The sequence below is a fragment of the Myotis daubentonii genome, chromosome 2, assembly GCF_963259705.1.
Source record: "Myotis daubentonii chromosome 2, mMyoDau2.1, whole genome shotgun sequence".
NCBI lineage: Eukaryota > Metazoa > Chordata > Mammalia > Chiroptera > Vespertilionidae > Myotis > Myotis daubentonii.
Genome location: NC_081841.1, coordinates 4,296,304 through 4,313,715, shown reverse-complemented (window position 1 = coordinate 4,313,715; position 17,412 = coordinate 4,296,304). Strand labels below are relative to the sequence as shown.

General features: G+C 52.8%; 1 protein-coding gene across 4 annotated transcripts in view; it reads right to left on the bottom strand.

The window, feature by feature from the left end:
* Positions 1-1,956: 1,956 nt before the first annotated feature.
* Positions 1,957-17,412, bottom strand: part of TCF20 (transcription factor 20) — a 163,278-nt gene continuing 147,822 nt past the window's right edge. For 3 of the 4 annotated variants that reach the window (XM_059680760.1, XM_059680761.1, XM_059680763.1), the window contains 4 exons: positions 14,872-14,965; positions 8,967-9,016; positions 7,584-7,709; positions 1,957-3,129 (listed from right to left, as the gene is read on the bottom strand). In XM_059680760.1, the coding sequence (XP_059536743.1) occupies positions 7,626-7,709; positions 8,967-9,016; positions 14,872-14,965 (228 nt within the window). In that variant the 3' untranslated portion in view covers positions 1,957-3,129; positions 7,584-7,625. The remainder of the gene's footprint in view (positions 3,130-7,583; positions 7,710-8,966; positions 9,017-14,871; positions 14,966-17,412) is intronic. The other variant, XM_059680762.1, reaches the window with a different exon arrangement.

The window sequence follows — 17,412 nt, the reverse complement described above, 5'->3', positions numbered from 1 at the left end:
CCGAGCTGGAGGCGTTTTTCGGCCCCCCCCCCCCCCCCCCCCGCCGCCCAAACGCCCAACCCTCCCCTTCCTCCCCTTCCTGGGCAGGACCTGCGTCCAGCTCATCCAGCTCGTGGGCGCCGCGCCCGGCCGGCTCACCTGCTGGCAGCGGACTCCGCACTGAGACCCGGCGGGGCGGCTGCAGGCCCGCGGACCGACGGACGCCAGAGGACAGAGGACGCCGGAGCCCACGGCCGGGGCGGAGCTGGCAGGGCCGGCCTCCCAGCTGCTGGACCGGCACCGGGCTTCCGCTTGGCGGGAGTGCACAACCATGTGAATGTATTAGCACTGCCGAGCTGCACTTATTGGTTGAGATGATAAATTTTATTTTAAGCCACAACTTAAAAAACATTCTTTTACCATATGATCCAGCAATCACACTTTTCGGTACTGACCCAAAGGATTGAAGCTCATGTCCTCGCAAAAACATGGATGTTTATAGCGGTTTTATTCCTAATTGCCCAAACTTGGACGCAACCCAGGTGTCCTGCATTGAGCGAATGGACACACGGTGATGCCGCCAGACTACGGAACAGCATTCAGTACTAAAATTTTGAACTGAGCTATCGGCCCTGGCCAGGTGGTTCAGCTGGTTAGAGCATCAGTTTTGGGTTTGATCCGCCAGGGCACATGAATGCATAAGTAAGTGGAATAGGTGTTTCTCTCTCTCTCTCAAGCCAATAAAATAAAATGAGCTGCCAAGCCACCAATACATGGAGGACCCTTAAAATGCATGTCATCCTTAAGTGAAGGGAGCCACCTGAAAAGGCCACACGCTGTGCTTCCACCTACAGGACATTCTGGAAAATGCAACTCTGGAGACAGTGCCTGGCAGGAGGCGGGATGAACGGGAGCACAGAGGGGTTTTGTTTAGGGCAGCGAAACTACTGGGTGTGCTCTGACGGACACATGTCATGCGTGTGTCCAAACCCACAGGGCTCTCCCTGTGGGGCTGGGGTGACGGTGTTGGAGCAGGCTCACTGCCTGTACCCTGGGGCTGGGGAGTTGGCAGCGGGCAGCTGTGGGTGGTGGGTCAGGGGGTATATGAGAACTTTCTGTTCCTTTGCTCAATATTGCTATGAACCTAAAACTGCTCTAAACAGTGAAATGTATTAAATAAAATGCACAGAACTCAAATGTGGGGGGAACTGAGATGCACATGGGCAGCTGGAGCTGTTGGGGCAGGAGGGTGTGTGGGACATGCCACTCCCGTCACCAGCATTTCAGAGGAAAGACCCGGACGGTCACAGGGCCTCGCTCACGCATCGCCAGCAAGTCAAAGGGGGGCAGGAGAATAAAAGGCAAAATGACGAAGAATCATTTGCTATCAGAAAAGTATTTTCCTCAAGATGCATATTTTTCAAGTTTGTGGTGTAGCCCTTGACACTTGAAATCTATCAATTTCATTTGAACTGTGTTAATGCCAAGTTGAGACCAGATGGGAAGCCAAGTAGCTCAAAAAGCCGTCATTGCTATGCAGGTCCTAGGCCCATGCAGAACACCACCCACGCCTCCGTCCCGGCGCAGTGAAATGAGAAATGGACCACACCGCTTGATGTAGCCATTAAAACGAAATTAATCTGCCATTTCTGCAGCCCCAAATTGATGAGCACAAAGAACTCATTTATAATTGCTTATTTCTACTTCACAACATTCCTTCCAGGGTTTCTGTTCTCTAAAAAAGTCCATTAACATTGCATTATTTTTTTATAACCTTTAAAATGAATGTTGATTGGAAATATGTTCTCATATCAGCTTAAGTAAATCTGACCGTCCCCACACACGGGCGGGGCTCCCCCCACTGAGTGGCTGGACCAGGCAGACCTGCCTCCCCTGCAGCAGACCCAAAGCCACCTCTGGGGGCTGGAGCGGGAGGAGAAAGAGACGCATTTGTTTTACAATCAATAGAAAAGGAAACAAGGTTAAAATGAAGTTTATTATTTTTTTGATTTTTTTTTAAATAAAACTGTTTGTGAAACAGCTATTTTATCCCCACGGCAGAGTGACCCCCTGAAAGATGCACTAACCCCTTCTTAAGGCCTTAACAAGAATTTTTTTGTACTTTTTCTCTTTTTTTTAAAACTCAGATATTTAAAAATTATACACTTTACAAAACAAAACAATACAACATAAAGAATCACGTAGCGTGGGGCTGCTCAACTGACAGGCCCCCTTTTCTTTTATAAAAACAAAAGCAAAAAGAATGAAGGGCTAAAGGGGTGTCCTGGTCAGCTTGCCCCCCACCGCTCAGACAGCCCGCCAGCGCCTCGGAGACTTCCGTCCTGTGGGGCAGCACCCGCTGGGCGTGGCCCTGCTGCACCCAGCGCGGCACTCGGCTCCCACCAGCCACGTGACGCAGCACACAGCTGTGACCTCGGGCATCTACCAATTTCACCCCCAAAAAGATAAAAATTTTAAAAATAAATAAATAGTGTTTCTGGAAATGAAAAAAATTTATTTTTGTGTTTAAACATCATTCTCCCACTCTTGAAAACATGGACCGCCCCACTCCCCTCCCCCATCCTCCCCACTTTGAGACAAATTAACGACAAAGGGTGGTTTGGGTGTGTTCACCGGCTTTCAATTCTGGGTCTAGAGATCTGAGTTGGCGGGAGACAGGCTGACCGGCAGAGCCACACCCCTCCTCTATGAGATGAGAGTTTGCTGAGTTCAATTTCACATTTAAATTTCGTTGTTATTGGAACCAATTTGGAATTCTTTAGCTAGATAATTTTAAAATAGAATCAAAAGGGACAGCGCACCTTTCATTTAAACAAAGTCTTTCCAGACTAAAAATAGATTTATATATATATATTTTATCCCTCCCTTTTAGTTCCCCCCACCCTTCCCCGTTACCCCACCCCTCCCCCCTCCCCCCGCATTGTCACTATGGAGATTGTGTCCATGGAAACAGCCATTCTGACTTCTTGGGTCTTTCTTTCCTGTGGTGTCACGGTTGAGTGTGATGTAAGGACTTGGGAGGAGGTGCTGGCAGGCGGGTGGGCACAGCGGGGCGGGGCGGGGTGTGGCTGCACAGTAGGACCATTTCCATCCATCACGAGTGTCTCCTCCTCATCTCCACAGTCTCACCTGGAAGACAGAGCAGACAGTGGGTGTGGGACCTCCACGGGCCCAGCAGCCACAGGCCCGGTGAAGGAGCTGCTGACCTGGGAGACATCCAAAACCAGGGGTGGAGCCACCAGTGGCTCTGGGCCGGGACACCCCTGAAGGCAGCAATGACCCTTGGCTGTGGAGACTACACTGAGGGCCCCTCACGGAGTGCCCGCCTGCCCAGGGCACGGAAGAAACAGACCAGGAGAGAACTCCCGACTTCCAGGTGGGGACTGCCCTCCAGGTGACCCTCGCTCGGGAGTCCACCTGGGGCCTGCAGCGGGCTCAGCACACGGTGGCAGGCGTGGTCCTCACAGCGGTGGCCGAGCCCCCGCCAGCCTGCGGGAGAGCTGGTTCGCGGCCCCTGACTCACAGCGCCGGCCAGTCAGCTCTGCATTGGAGAGCCCTGTCCCTGGGGACCCGCCCAGCTCCCCACATCCTGCTGCTGGCCCTTCCTCTTCCAGCCCAGCTCCAGGCTCAGGAAGGCCCCGGTGACCCTCCAGGGGTATGTAAGGTTGCTCCCCCCCTTGCCCCCGCCCCCCACTCTGTGTGCAAAGGTCCTAGAGACAGTCCAGAGAGACTGGCCCAGAAGCCAGCGGGGCGCAGCCTCGCAGCACAGCACTCTAGGGAGCAGGCTCATCTCTCCGCCTCCCGCAAGCGAAAGCCAGGCGTCACAGCCCTTAGTTTCCATAAAACTTACTCATATGCCAAACGTCCAGCTGGCTGTGTGCACCAGCTCAGATGTTCTATTTAAAGCACGCACATCCCTGCTCTTGCCAGAGAGATTCCCAGCAGAGCACAGGTAACAGGAAGGCACTGCCGACAGCAGGCACTGTCCCCATGTAAACCCTGGACTCCAGCTCTGAGGACACAGGCAGAGGCGGAGCCACCGGCCGCGCTCAGGGTGTCCACGGTGACAGTGTGACGTCCCCAGAGGTGGCGCCAGCCAGAAAGACTCCTCTGGCCACACCGGGCTTTCCGGAGGCCGGGGCTGCCGCCGAGGGGAGAGGAACCAAAGGCCCTTCATGGATGCGATGACGAGGGTGAGCTGGGGCCTCCGACAGTGACCAGAGGGGCAAGTCTTGCAGGGGATGCCGGATCGGGGGTGTGAGGAGAACAGATGCCATGCACACCCTGCGATGCTCTGCTCGCGGCGGGGCACGGGGCAGGGTCTGCCCCCAGGGCTCGGCAGGCAGGCTGGGCTTCCACCGATCTTGCCCTCACTCCAGTCTCCCAACAGGGCTGCTCCCCAGGCTTCAAGGTGAGACTGGCCCAAGTACATGGCACCCCGAAGGGAACGGACCCTAACTTCTCACTTCTAAAACACTCATCGGAAAGGGAGCACAGGAAGAAAATTCTTGAAGCACCTACTATGTGCCAGGCACTCTGCCAGTGGCTTTACAGATGCGATTTCAAGGTAACACAGAGGCCTGACCTTGCAACTTGGTGAGGCTGAGAGGTCACACACGTGGCCAAAGCCACACGGGCTGCGGGTATAATTGGGAACGGTGCTGCCTGACTGCACGGACCTACAGAGCCGGGAGCAGACGCCCGGCAGCTGCAGCCCGCACGGAGGGTCTGCCATGTTCTCTCTAAAAAGGCATCTCGGGGGGAAAAACAATAAAGACAACAACAACAAAGGCACCTCGATGTCTGGCAAAGACTTCCCCTCGCCCCGCCCTCAGCCTCAGCTCTGCGGCCTGCGAGGGACCCAGGGCCAAGGCTGTCCTGTGCCCTGCACCCAGCCTGGCCGGGCACTCTCCGCTCACACAGACCTGCAGGCCCAGCCGGGCGGGGGAGGGATCTCATTCTGAGTCTGTACCAACAGGGGGTACGGTCAGGTGAGTGAACACCTCCTCTGGGGGGCACGCCTCCTTTAACCACGACGCCCTCACATGCCCGGACCGGTCCCCTCCTCACGGCCAGGACTAGTGGAGATGAGTGACGCTGATGGCTGCAGAGGGAGGAGGTGGAGACAGAAGGGAGGCCCAGTGGGAGCCGGTCAATGAAGTCGGAGGCAGAGCCCTCCTGGCCCAGGAACTAACAGGAAGCGCAGCCTCAGAGGAGCGGGTGGAGGGGGTGGGATTCTAGGTGTGACGAGGCCTCTGCAGTGAGAAGGGCAGAATGGGAGGGCTTGGGCTAAAGGCGCGTGGCTCCTGCGGGCGGGTCTGTGCGGGAAGCAGTGTGGGTGGGGGTGGACAGTCGGGCTCGCCTCTGGAAATGGAATCCCAGGACTCGCTGGGCCAGCCCAGGGAAGCAGACTCTAGGTCTGTGTGACATGCCAACCACAGAGGCTGCGTGTGCAGGGGGCACCCCCTCGCACCCAGGACAAAGCAGTGGTGATGGAGTTCCTGCTTCCCAACCACCGGATGGGGCCTGGCTGGGGGCGGAGGGGGCCTCCTTGTTTACTACATGACAAGATGGAAGATAGGGACAGGGGCCTTGCTGCCAGAAGCGCACCACACACTAAGAAATGGGCAGGAGGTGGCCACTGGACGGCTGCCCAAGGATGCTTCCTCTCTGGCCTGGCTGGCCTGGCAAGGGACAAGTGGCAGGTCACACACATGCTGTGGGGAGTGGTGGGGGACTAGGACTTGCACCCCCAGACCCGGGATTTTGATGGACGGGGTAGTGCAGGCAGAGCCCCAACTGCAGCCTTGGCCCCGCCCATGCCGAGGCCTCGCCCCACGCAGGCTGTGCTGGGCACGTTTTATTTCTTAACGGAATCCTCCAAAGGCGGTTCTCTTTATGGAAGAAACTGAAGCAGCAGGCAGCGGACCCACATGCACACCCACTGACCCTCTGCCCGGCCAGAGAGCCAGCGCGGACCCCTGCACAGGGTGACAGCGGGTGCCCCGGGCCTGGAGGAGGGGGACTGTGACCTCAGACACCAGGACAGGGTCCTGCCTCGTGGGGACAGTAGATGAAGATAAACGTCTTAGGTGGACAGGAAGGACACAGTATGTCCATCCTTTCCCTCGGAGAGGCCATTTAACCTCCACAGACTGGAAAGGGCCGCGCTGAGGGCCGCTGGTTTCTTTTGTGCAGACAGGCCCAGTGGCGCCAACCTCAGGGATGAACCAGGCTCCTGCCGCCCCCCCGCCCCTCCGGTGGGGCGGGCTGTCAGCTGGCAGGGCCAGGAGTAGATGGAGTGGAAAGACATGGTGAACAAAACAACTCCCAAGAAGAGGCCAGCACCCCGTCTTCCCCTTTTTATTACACACGAAGTGGGATCCCACGGCTAAAACAATCGGCCCAAACAGCAAATGTAGCCGGTCTCCCAGGGCCCCCCCAGGAACGGCACCGTGGTCCCAAAGGCGGCGCTGCCGGCCTGGCTGGAGGGGAGCATGGGATGGTGGCAGAGCCGCCCAGGCACAGCAACCCCATCAAGCGCAGGGACTCAAAGGGCCAACAGAAACTCCTGGAAGAGCCGAGGGCTGCCCAGCGGGAAAGGACGGCGGCCAGTGGCCGCTCCTGATGACGACCACGGGTCCACTCGCTCGACAGCTTCCTGTCCTGTCCGCCCCGCCCCCCGGGGCATGAGCCCGCCACACCCTGCACTGAAGTCCGTTTCCCCAGGTCACTGTTAGGTGGTCCAGACGAAGGCAGAGCCGCTGTAAGCAGCGAAGGGACCACCCCAAGGGGCCAGCCCAGCACCCCAGCTCGGGTCTCAGACCCCGGAGTAGACAGGGCCTCCCCTTTTGGGAGAGGAGTCCCGCTAGGAACGTCTCAGACAACGGCCTCTCCCCCGTCCTGCCTGGCGAGTGCCCCAGTGATGTTCTGGTTTCCCTTCTTCTCTTTCCCGTCTGTTCCTCCCGCCCCGGGGACCTGCCGCTTCCAGGACCACGAGCCTGGTGATCTGCTCGCAGACTCGGCCGCCAGCCCTGACCACAGCCCGCAGACACGCTCACAGAGCACAACCCAACCTCCTGAGATTTCCAGGGTAAAACTACATCAATGCTGAAGTCTACTAAATCTTTGAGGGGATTTTCCTTCCCTTTGTAAAAATCAATCCTTCATAGTACCAGGAAAAAGACTTCAAATAACAAAACTTGGGGAATTTTTTGTTTTCCAAAGGAAAACCCACCGTAAGCTTCACAGATAATGACGTCTGGCTAGAAGCCTTGCTGAGCCAGGAGCGAGGGCCTCGCCCCACCCGAGGCTGTCCTGCCCCACCCGAGGCTGTCCTGCCCCACCCGAGGCTGACCTGCCCCACCCGAGGCTGTCCTGCGAGGCTGCTGCCTCTGCCCCCGGGAGCACACGCCAGGCCTGATTTCAGAACAGTCACTCCAACGCCTAAGCAGCACACGGCAAACACTTCCTCCACCTGGTGCTGGCAGTTTCCGATCACCGATCACCGTGCTGCAGCCTGGCCGAGGAGCAGGGCAGAGGCCGCCACCCACCGGGAGTGGCAGGGGCGGCGCCCGACTCACCTGTGCTTGCTGTACTTTCCATTCCCACGACACATGCCCCCCTCACCCCCGCTCCGACTGCTCTGTGCTGAGGCTGCCTTTCGCTGTCTTGTTCTGCAAGGCGGGGAGAGGGCATGGGAGGGGAGGCTGGCGCGGGCAAAGCCGAGGTCACAGGCAGGAGGGACAGGGAGGAGCGTGGGGTCAGGGTGGCAGAGGGAGGAAAGGAACAGCACATGGAAAGGAAAGAAAAAGTAGAGTCAGTATTGAGTGACGAACAGGAGCACTCAGACAGGGTGTTCTGAGGCAAAACGTGCCCATTAAAAAAAGGAAGTTTAAAAAACAAAAACATGTAGATTAAGTAAAACTAGACTACTGTAGATCCTACGGTCCATCTCTGGAAATAATTCAAAAGACAAGCCTCAGTGGGCACCTTCAGGAGCGTTCTGAGGGCAGACCTGTCAAGGGTAATCTCTTTCTAGTACTTTCTGGCCCTCTTTGGACACCGAAGGCCGGTGACCACCAGGGGTCAGTGTGAGCTCGGCCAGAGGAGAGCGGCAGGCGCTGCAGAAGCTGCCAGGTGGTGTCTCCCCCTTCAAGCTGCCCTGGCTCCTCCTGTCCTCACCTCCTCTACACACACACACACACACACACACACACACACACACACGTGCACGCGCGCCCTCTCAGACAGACCAGCGTCCTGTCTTCCATCTTGTCCTGGAAGAGGGACCCGGAGATACCTCTTTTTTTTAAAAACACAAAACTTTATTCTTATTATTTTTAAACTCCACCGAGGATACTTTTTCCATTGAATTTGAGACCGTGGAAGCGAGAGGGAGAGACAGAGAAACACTGATGTGAGAGAGACATCGACTGGTTGCCTCCCGCATGCCCCACCAGGGCCAGGAGCCTGCAACCGAGGTATGTGCCCTTGACTGGAATCGAACCCGGGACCCTTCAGTCTGCAGGCCGACGCTCTGTCCAGTGAGCCACACCAGCCAAGGCCCAGAGACACCTCTTGAGCCAAGCGGGAAACAGGGAGCAGCAGCAACGGCCAACTGCGGACCCCGGTTGCTTCTGCTGAAGTAAAACCTGGGAGACGCTGAGTGTCCCCCAAATCCCGGAGGCAGCTGGTTCCCTGGCTGGGAAAACGCCTCTGCTTATGCACCAAGGCCTTCAACACCTCACCTCAGCGACCTGTGAACCGGGGCTCCATTAAACTAACGTGGGAATCAGTAGTTTCACTGAGTTTGATTTTCTAATTTCTTGTAACAAACAAGATTCTCTCCAACACACTTCTCCACACGGCGCCGACCCCACACCGCAGGTCCTGCCACGTCTGCAGGCATTTCAGGAGGAGCCCCACCACCCTGCCAGGAGCGGGCACTGGGGGCTGGGACTCACCTTGTGCTTGGGGCACCTCACCGAGAAGTTCTCCTCATGTAGCAAACAATCTGCAAGACAGAGGGGACAGTCAACTGGGGCTGGCGAGTGGCACAGGTGACTGACAGGCCGGACTGACAGGGTCGGACGTGGCGATAAGAGGTCCCCACGCTATGATTTCCAATAGGAAAACATTAGAGACACCCCAAGTAAATATGGTACCTCAACATGAAGTATCACTTAAAAATTAACATGTCAAAATAGTTAACGTATATGAGAAATACTCATGATGTAAAATCGCTTGAAAACCCAGGATATATAAATGTGTGAGTACAATCCTAATTTTATCAAAATATTTATATACATTACAAAAGGACAAAGGAAATCTACCGCATTATAACAGTGGTACTTCTTTGGTTAGTAAAATTATAAGTGATTTAATTTTTTCCATATTTCCATCATATTATATTGTTTTAATAATCAGAAACAACCTCTAATAAATGTTGTTTTTACCCTCCCGATTCTAGGCTAAGCCCACCCGCAGGCCCAGCCAAGGCTCCGGGAGGAAACACTGCGTCTACAGCACCGTTCCCCGGCCGAGCCTCACGTCCGAGACAGGAAGGAGGCCCGGCCTGAGAGCCGCTGCCCCCTTCACCCCACAGCCCACGGAGACAGGGAGAAGCCCCCACACGAGCTGCCTAATCCACGCTAAACGCTTCAGAGGCGAGAAACCCCGTGAGGGATAGTAATCCTCGGAGGAAAATGATTCATTCCAGCTTCTAACACGGTGACAGCATCCTCGATGACAGCCTGCAGGTGAGTAGAGCTCTCCGCGCCAGGGCAGTGCGAGGCGTGGGCGAGGAAATCTCATTAATGAGTCCACGCTGCACACCCAGCTCCCGGAGACCGACAGCCAGGTCACTGGTGCAAGATGTGGTGGCAGAATGCTAATAAATATTGATCGCACAGTCTCAGATTGCTCCCAGGCACCGTGGCGGGAGGCAGCCACGGTACTTAGCCTTGTTAAATTTACAATTTAACTCAGGCTTAAACGGAGGTCCAGATTAGCAGCCTGAGTACCCACAGATTGCAAGTAAAAGGTAAAAAAGCAAGGAAACATATAAATGAAAAAATCTGAGGTCCTCTTATTCTACACAAATAAAAAAGGCCCTTTCATAATTTGGCTTAGGCCTGCACCACCCCTACTGCTTTCTGAGTCCTGGTGTATCTATGAGGCAAACCCCGGGGCCAGAACTCAGTAAGTCTGCGCCCCTCCCCCGCAAGCACGGAGCAAGGCAGTAAATGAAGTGCGTTCATTCAGAACCCACAAGTACATGGCGTGACCAGGCTCCCGCTGCGCAACCTGCCAGAGAGCGCGCTTCCGAGCAGCAAGGGGTAGACTGGCACTCAGAGGCTCTCTCCTTACCTGGGCGCTGGCCAAGGAGAAACAGCCGAGCCCACGTGGGGCAGCCACCTTAGGCCACAGCGGCTTTCAGAAAGGATGAGGTGCCTCCGTTCCCCTTGCAGCCGTGAACAGCTGGCACGGACCATTAGTAAAATACGGCTACAGTTAGGAAACATGTTTCCTTTTAAAAAGTAGAAAAGAAATAAAACAATAGAAGTACACACTAGGCAGCTTGGAACCAACACCAGGGATCTGTGGAAACAGAAGTCTCCTAAACACATCTGTCAGACAGTGTCCGCCTCTGGCAAGGCCTCCCAAGCAGGAGGCCAACGGACAGACGCTCTGCTCTGTCTGTTCTCATACCCGCCGGCCACCCGGAAGGGCACGGGGACCTGTCCCTGCTCAAGAAAGAGCCAAGGGCAGTAAGAAGGGCAGTCAAGTTCTTCCGGGGTCTCTGAACAGGTGCCGGGCCCTGCGGCTGGCCAGCCGGTCTCTCAATTTGTTTCCTTGAGGCCCCTGGCAAAGTCCTACACTGACTGGGCGGAGGGCCTGTCAGCACTTCCAGGGAAGCAGAGAGGCTTGCTGAGCATCACTCGAGCTGGAAAAGACTCACAAGGTTGTCTGGTCAACCAGCTGGCTTCCAGACATGCAAATCTCAACGGCCCAGAAGGGTGAGCTCACTTCTCTCTTGGAGCTTAAATGCAGAGCGGACTGCGGCGCTCCTCCTACAAGCTATGTAGATACCCACACGCACTTGGACAGAACCCAGGCTGAGGATGGGGGGCTCAAGGAGCGAGGTCTAATGAATACGCTCTGATCTGCCAGGCCCCACCCTGTCTCCAGCTCATCTACAACTGACCTCAGAGGCACAGTTAGCACTTTATCTTGACAGAACCCAGGCTGGGACCGCCAGCCTACACTGCCTCAGTGAGGGGAATAACAGGCAGGAGCCAGGGAGGGACCAGACACGAGTCATTCTAATGACCCACCCAGGGCTGACCCCTGCCTGCAAGATCCGAGTCTGCAACAGAGAGCAGTGAAGGCGGCTGCAGAGAGTGAACTGTGAGGGTTGGAGGGTGAGGAGTCCCTCCAGGCAAGATTCTTTGTGCACAGCAGAATCGCTCCTGAGCCAGCACAGCGCTTTCCCTTTGGTCTTAATTGTTGTGGCTCAGTGCATTACCAGCACTCATGTTCTCATTACTGCGTTTTCCACCTGGAGCCAAATCTGGTGCCTGTGACATAACAAACCACACCAAACAGCTAACCATGATGTCACAAATGTGCATGCGCGTGGGAGCTGCAGGAGCCACAGAGCTGTTTCTACGGAGATGTCCCCAGTAATCGAAGTTTCCCCGAGACACCAGCAGCTCTGAAAGGGTTGGGAGGTGGGCAGCAAGGCAGAGGCGAAAATGGCCAACGTTTCCTCACTCCATGAGACATGGGACTTACTTTCATTATAATTGGCAAGAAGGTCAATTGGTGACTGCCTTTCTGGGATGCAAAGGTCCTTCATACACAAGAGAATTCCTGCAGACCCAGAGGGACAAACACAAGTACCTGCCTCCCGGGCGGAGCAGGCCTCTGGGTCACTGTGACTCGAGTCATCAAAAGACCCAGAAATGCCCAAGACACGGTGACCTTGTGCAGCTGCCGCAGCCTCCGTCACCCAGTCAGCCACGCCTCCACCCTCTCCCTGCCAAATCCACACCAGACCCGCCTCTGAGAGACACAGCTGCTCCCATGGAAGCCACGTTCCCCTCAGAACCCAGGAAGACTCGAGAGGTAACAGGCACCATGCCGCTTGCTACACTGCTCGTCTCTCCATTTTCTCTCCCTCCCTGACCTGCAAGCACTGGATGAGGGCCAGCTGGGTGAAGGTGAAGGTCTCATGCTCACAAAGTAACTGGTGAAAACACCCACTGAGGAGACACGGGTTTGGAGGAGAAAGGATTCCCCCAGACTGCTGACGCTGATTCAGAACTCAAGCCTTCTGCGTTGATCACTGGATGGCACTTCTTGGACAAAAGGTTTTTCTTCCTTCAGTCATCACACGGCCAACACTGCTCTCATCTCAGTGGACCTGGAACCCTTTCATGGTAAACACTCCACAACTAGGAACACAGGGAGCTTCCTTAGCTGCCCAAGAACATCTATAAAAGCCCCCAGCTACCACACTAGTTAGTGGGTCAGAGACAACACAAGGACGTCAGCTTTGCCACTTGTATCCAACATTACACTAGAAGTGCTGGGCAGGGCGATCAGGCAAGAAAAGGAAGGCATCTGATTAGAAAGGAAGAGGTAAATAAAACTTGTTGCAGATGATATGTGACTAAAAACTTTAGCTAATCAATGAGCTGAGCAAAGATGCAGGATATAAGATCAATATAACAAAATCAGTTGTATTTCTATATACTCACAATGAAAAATCTGAAATTTAAAAGTCCAATTACAATACCACCAAAAATTTAAAAAATACTTAAGAATAAATTTAACCTAAGAATGAAAAACATACTCTGAAAACTACAACACATCGTTAGAAGAAATTAAAAACTGAAATAAATGGAAAGACATCCATGATGATGGGTTGGAAGACAGACTATTGTTAAGATGGAAATATTCCCTTATTGATCTGCAGATTAATGCAAGTCCTATAAAAGTTTCAATGGCTATTTTTTACAGAAATCTACAAGTTGATCTTAAAATTCATATGGAACAGCAAAGGACCCAGAATAGCCAAAACAATCTTAAACAAAAGGAACAAAATCAGAGGGCTCACACTTCCCATTTTCAAAATGTATTACGAAGCTACAGTAATCAAGACAGGGTGTACTGGAGGAGTCCAGAAATAAGCACATATTTGTATGATCAACTGGCTTTCTTTGTTTCTTTTTAAATATATTTGTATTGATTTCAGAGACAAAGGGAGAGGGAGAGAGAGAGATAGAAATATCAATGATGAGAGAGAATCATTGATCGGCTTCCTCCTGCATGCCCCACACTGGGGAAATGAAGCCCACAACCTAGGCATGTGCCCCAATCGGGAATGGAACTGTGACTTCCTGGTTCATAGGCCGACACTCAACAACTGAGCCATGCCAGCCGGGCTGGTCAATTGGTTTGCAACCAAGGTGCCAAGATCACTGAATGAGGAAAGACTAGTCTCTTCTACAAATGATGCTGGGGTAACTGGAATCCATGTGCAAAAAGCTGAACTGGACTCTTGCTTCATACCATGTATACAAATTAACTCAAGCTGGATCAAGGACCCGTGTAAGAGCTAAACTTATAAAACTTGCAGGACAAGACATAGGCATACATCTTTGATTCTGGATTATGCAATGGTTTCTTAGATATAAGAAAAAGCAACAAGTAACAAAAGAAAAAATAGATAAATTGGACTTCACCAAAGACGCTTAACATCATTAGTCACCAGGGAAATGCAAATCAAAATCACAATGAGCTACCGCTTCAAATTCACTGGGATGGCCATGATAAGACGACAAACAAGCCCTGGTCGGGTGGCTCCGTTGGGCATTGTCCCGTACACTAGGAGGTCACCGGTTCAATTCCTGATCAGAGCACATGCCTGAGTTTTGGGCTTGATCCTCAGTAGGGGGCATGCAGGAGGCAGCAGATTGATGTTTCTCTCTCATTGATGTTTCTCTCTCTCTCTCTCTCTCAAAATCAATAAACTATTCTTAAAAAATATATAACAAGTGTTGATGAGGACATGGAGAAACTAGAACCCTCACACACTGCTGGAGGGAATGTAAAATGGTGAGGCCATTTTGAAAAACAATCTGGCAGGTTCTCAAAAGGTTAAACATAGAGTTACTATTTATCCAGTAATTCCACTCCTAGGTTTACGCCCCAGAGAACAAAACATTAAGTCTGCACGGAGACCTGTATGTGAATGTTCACAGCAGCATTATTTGTAATAATAAAAAGGTGGAAACAACCTAAATGTGCATCAAATGATGAATGGTAAGTAAATAAAAAGATTTCTCCTTATAATAAATATTATTTGGCAATAAAAATGAAGTACTGATACATGCTACAACATGGGTGAACCTGAAAAACATTATACTAAATAAAAGAAGCCAGACACAAAGACCACATATCTGTCTGATCCCACTGATATGAAATGTCCAGAACAGGTGCGTCCATGGAGACAGAAAGCAGATCAGTCGTTGCTCAGGGCGGGAGTTGCTGGCTAAAGGATGCAGGGCTGCTTTTTGAGGTGACGAATGTACTAAAATTGACTGGGGTGATGGTTGCATATCTGTGAATATACTAAAACCCACTGAACTGCACACTTAGGTGAATTATGTGTGAATTATACGAATAAAGCTGCTTTTAAAAAAAATTATCCCATTTTGCTCCTTTTTATTCTCCTCACTGCATTTCCTTTAGAATTTACTAACAGAACAGGGTCAAAAAAGACAAAGAATGACAACAAAGGGAAAGAGGGCAGAGAAAGTGTGCGTCGCACCCTGCGGACGCTCTAGAGGCCCACCTTACCTGCGTCAATGGCACACGGGTAATGGTAGCGGAAGGAGCAGCCTTTGTTGTAGCAGCCCAAGGTGGCGCCTGCCTCCTGGCAGTGGGAGCATTTCTGAAAGGGAAGGAGTCAGACATGTCAGCACCGCAGGCTCAGCCCTCCTCCCCAGGCTGCCCCCAGACCCCACCGGCCAGACAGCACGTGTCCCTGAGGTGACGGGAGTCTGTGGTGGCAGGATGAGCAGGCCCGTTTCTAACTGCCACTCACTGCCCACACCTGGAGGAGACCGAGCAGTAAGGACCCAGGGCGGGCCTCACAAACAAACAGAACCACAGAGTGGCGAGGGTGGGCATGCGGCCGGCCTCTGTGAGCCCGCAGTCCACCCAGCCACGTGCTCTCCTGAACTGTGTGCAGCTCTTGTGTGTTATTTCTGCTGTGAACGTCTCGGGTAGATGGAGAGGGTAGGATAGTGGAGTTATATATAAACCTTTTAGAATTAAAAGTGGAATTTGGTTTCCAATTCTTATATTTTTAAGATTTTATTTTTATTCTACTTATCCCAAATGCCCAATACAAGTGTATTTCCCTTTTCAGAAAATATGGGCTCCTGTGAGCAAACAGTATTTTTACACACAAATCCTATTTTAAATGCACTAGGAAACCGGCCATGAATTTCTGGCTGAGTGAGACATTATTCTGTAATTGAGATCTCCTCCTTATATGGTCAGGTTTTCTTAAAGTGGGGCACTTCTCCATCATCCCTCTGAAGTGGCTACAGCGAGCTCTCACTCCTGTCGGCACAAGGAACGTGTCCCATCATCAATAATCATAGCGATAAAAGTCAACCACATCAGCCCCCTGAGGAAGGACGCAGGCTTCTGGTGGCCAGGGCACACCCAGGGAAGGCTACCTGGAAGATACGGCACTTGTTCCTGATTCTAGGAAAAATAGAATAAAAGTGACCGTAAGCCAGTGGTTCTCAACCTTCCTAATGCCGCGACCCTTTAATACAGTTCCTCATGTTGTGGTGACCCCCAATTTCATTGTTACAAATTGAACATAATTAAAGCATAGTGGTTAATCACAAAAACAATATGTAATTATGTATGTGTTTTCCGATGGTCTTAGGCGACCCCTGTGAAAGGGTCGTTCGACCCCCAAAGGGGTCGCGACCCACAGGTTGAGAACAGCTGCCCTAAGCAGTTACACTTGCGGAAAAGAAAGACTCCCCACACACCCATACCCTCCCCAGGAAAGTGACGAAAGGGCAGCCCGGCTTCTTCTTCCCAGGCAAAGGCAGGCCTGGAAGGCAGCCTCCAGGGGGCGGGGTGGCCCGCAGCCTGCAGCAGTGAGGTCAACAGGGAGCTGGAGAAAGCTCCCCCAATGCTGACACTGAAGATAAAAATCACACTGACGCAGCCCAGCCCGAGTGTTCACCATACACCAGGCGCCACACACGACTGATGTGGACCAACTCATCCAGTTTTCATAACTACCCGGGAGCCCCCTCAGGCTACAGATGAGGTGCCTGAAGCACCAGAAGGGGAAGTAACCTGCTCCCCGTCACAGCTGGTCTGGGCTGACCCCTGGGCTCCTCCAGAGACAAAGGGGCAGGAATAAGGCTATAAGACAAGTCCTTCCAGAGCCTCACTTCCTCTCGGAAGCAAACATCCTTCTGGGTGCACATGGCCTCCCGCCCTTGCTAAGAAATAGAAGATGACTCGGCCTGGAGTAAACCAAGGACAGCTGGCAGCACTTTGGACAGCCCTAGACTTCATCTCCTTTTGGCGGTGCCAGGGGCCCCTTCAGAACAAAAGGACCCACCGTCAACTGGGGGAGGGAGTGTGGCTGATTTGTTAGTGGCCTGCCCACTGCCAGTCCTGCCCTACCCCTTCTGACCCTCGGAGCCCGAAGAGCCGGCTACCCAGAGGACTTGTGCTCCAGGCCCTGCCCACCCTAGCGGTGACTCTCACATAGCGGTGGCCATTTAGGAATGGGTGTGGCAAGCATTTCTGGTAGGCAAGTCTGCAGGGAAAGGAGCTTGTGGGAAAGTTTCCTCATGAGGGGACAGCTCTAAATACAAAGCTCAACCCATTGAGGGCAGAGTGACAAGATGGAGGGAACCTGGATTCTTTTGACACTAAATGAACCAACCCCAGGACCACCCCATCTCCAGACTTGTTAGGGAAAGGGCATTTTAAAAAAATCACCTTTTAATTTAATTTTGCAACTTGCAGTCAAAGTGCTCAGGAAATGTGACCTAAGTGACCATGTGCCAGACACACACACTAGATGTTCCCACACAGACCACCTACTAAAAGCAGCCTGCAGAGCCGATCTTGTCATCACCTGAGGCTACAGACAGGAAAGGGAGGCGATCGAGCGCATATCTGAACAATGTCATTTCCTTCCCACCTCCACACATGCCCCCCTGACCCCTGCAGGGCGTCCAAAGCTCCCTAACCTGGAATAGCCCACAGACCACAGGTCCCATCTTTTTCATAAAGAAAGGAATCTCATTTACATCAATAAAAAGCTTGTTGCTTATTGCAATTCAAAAG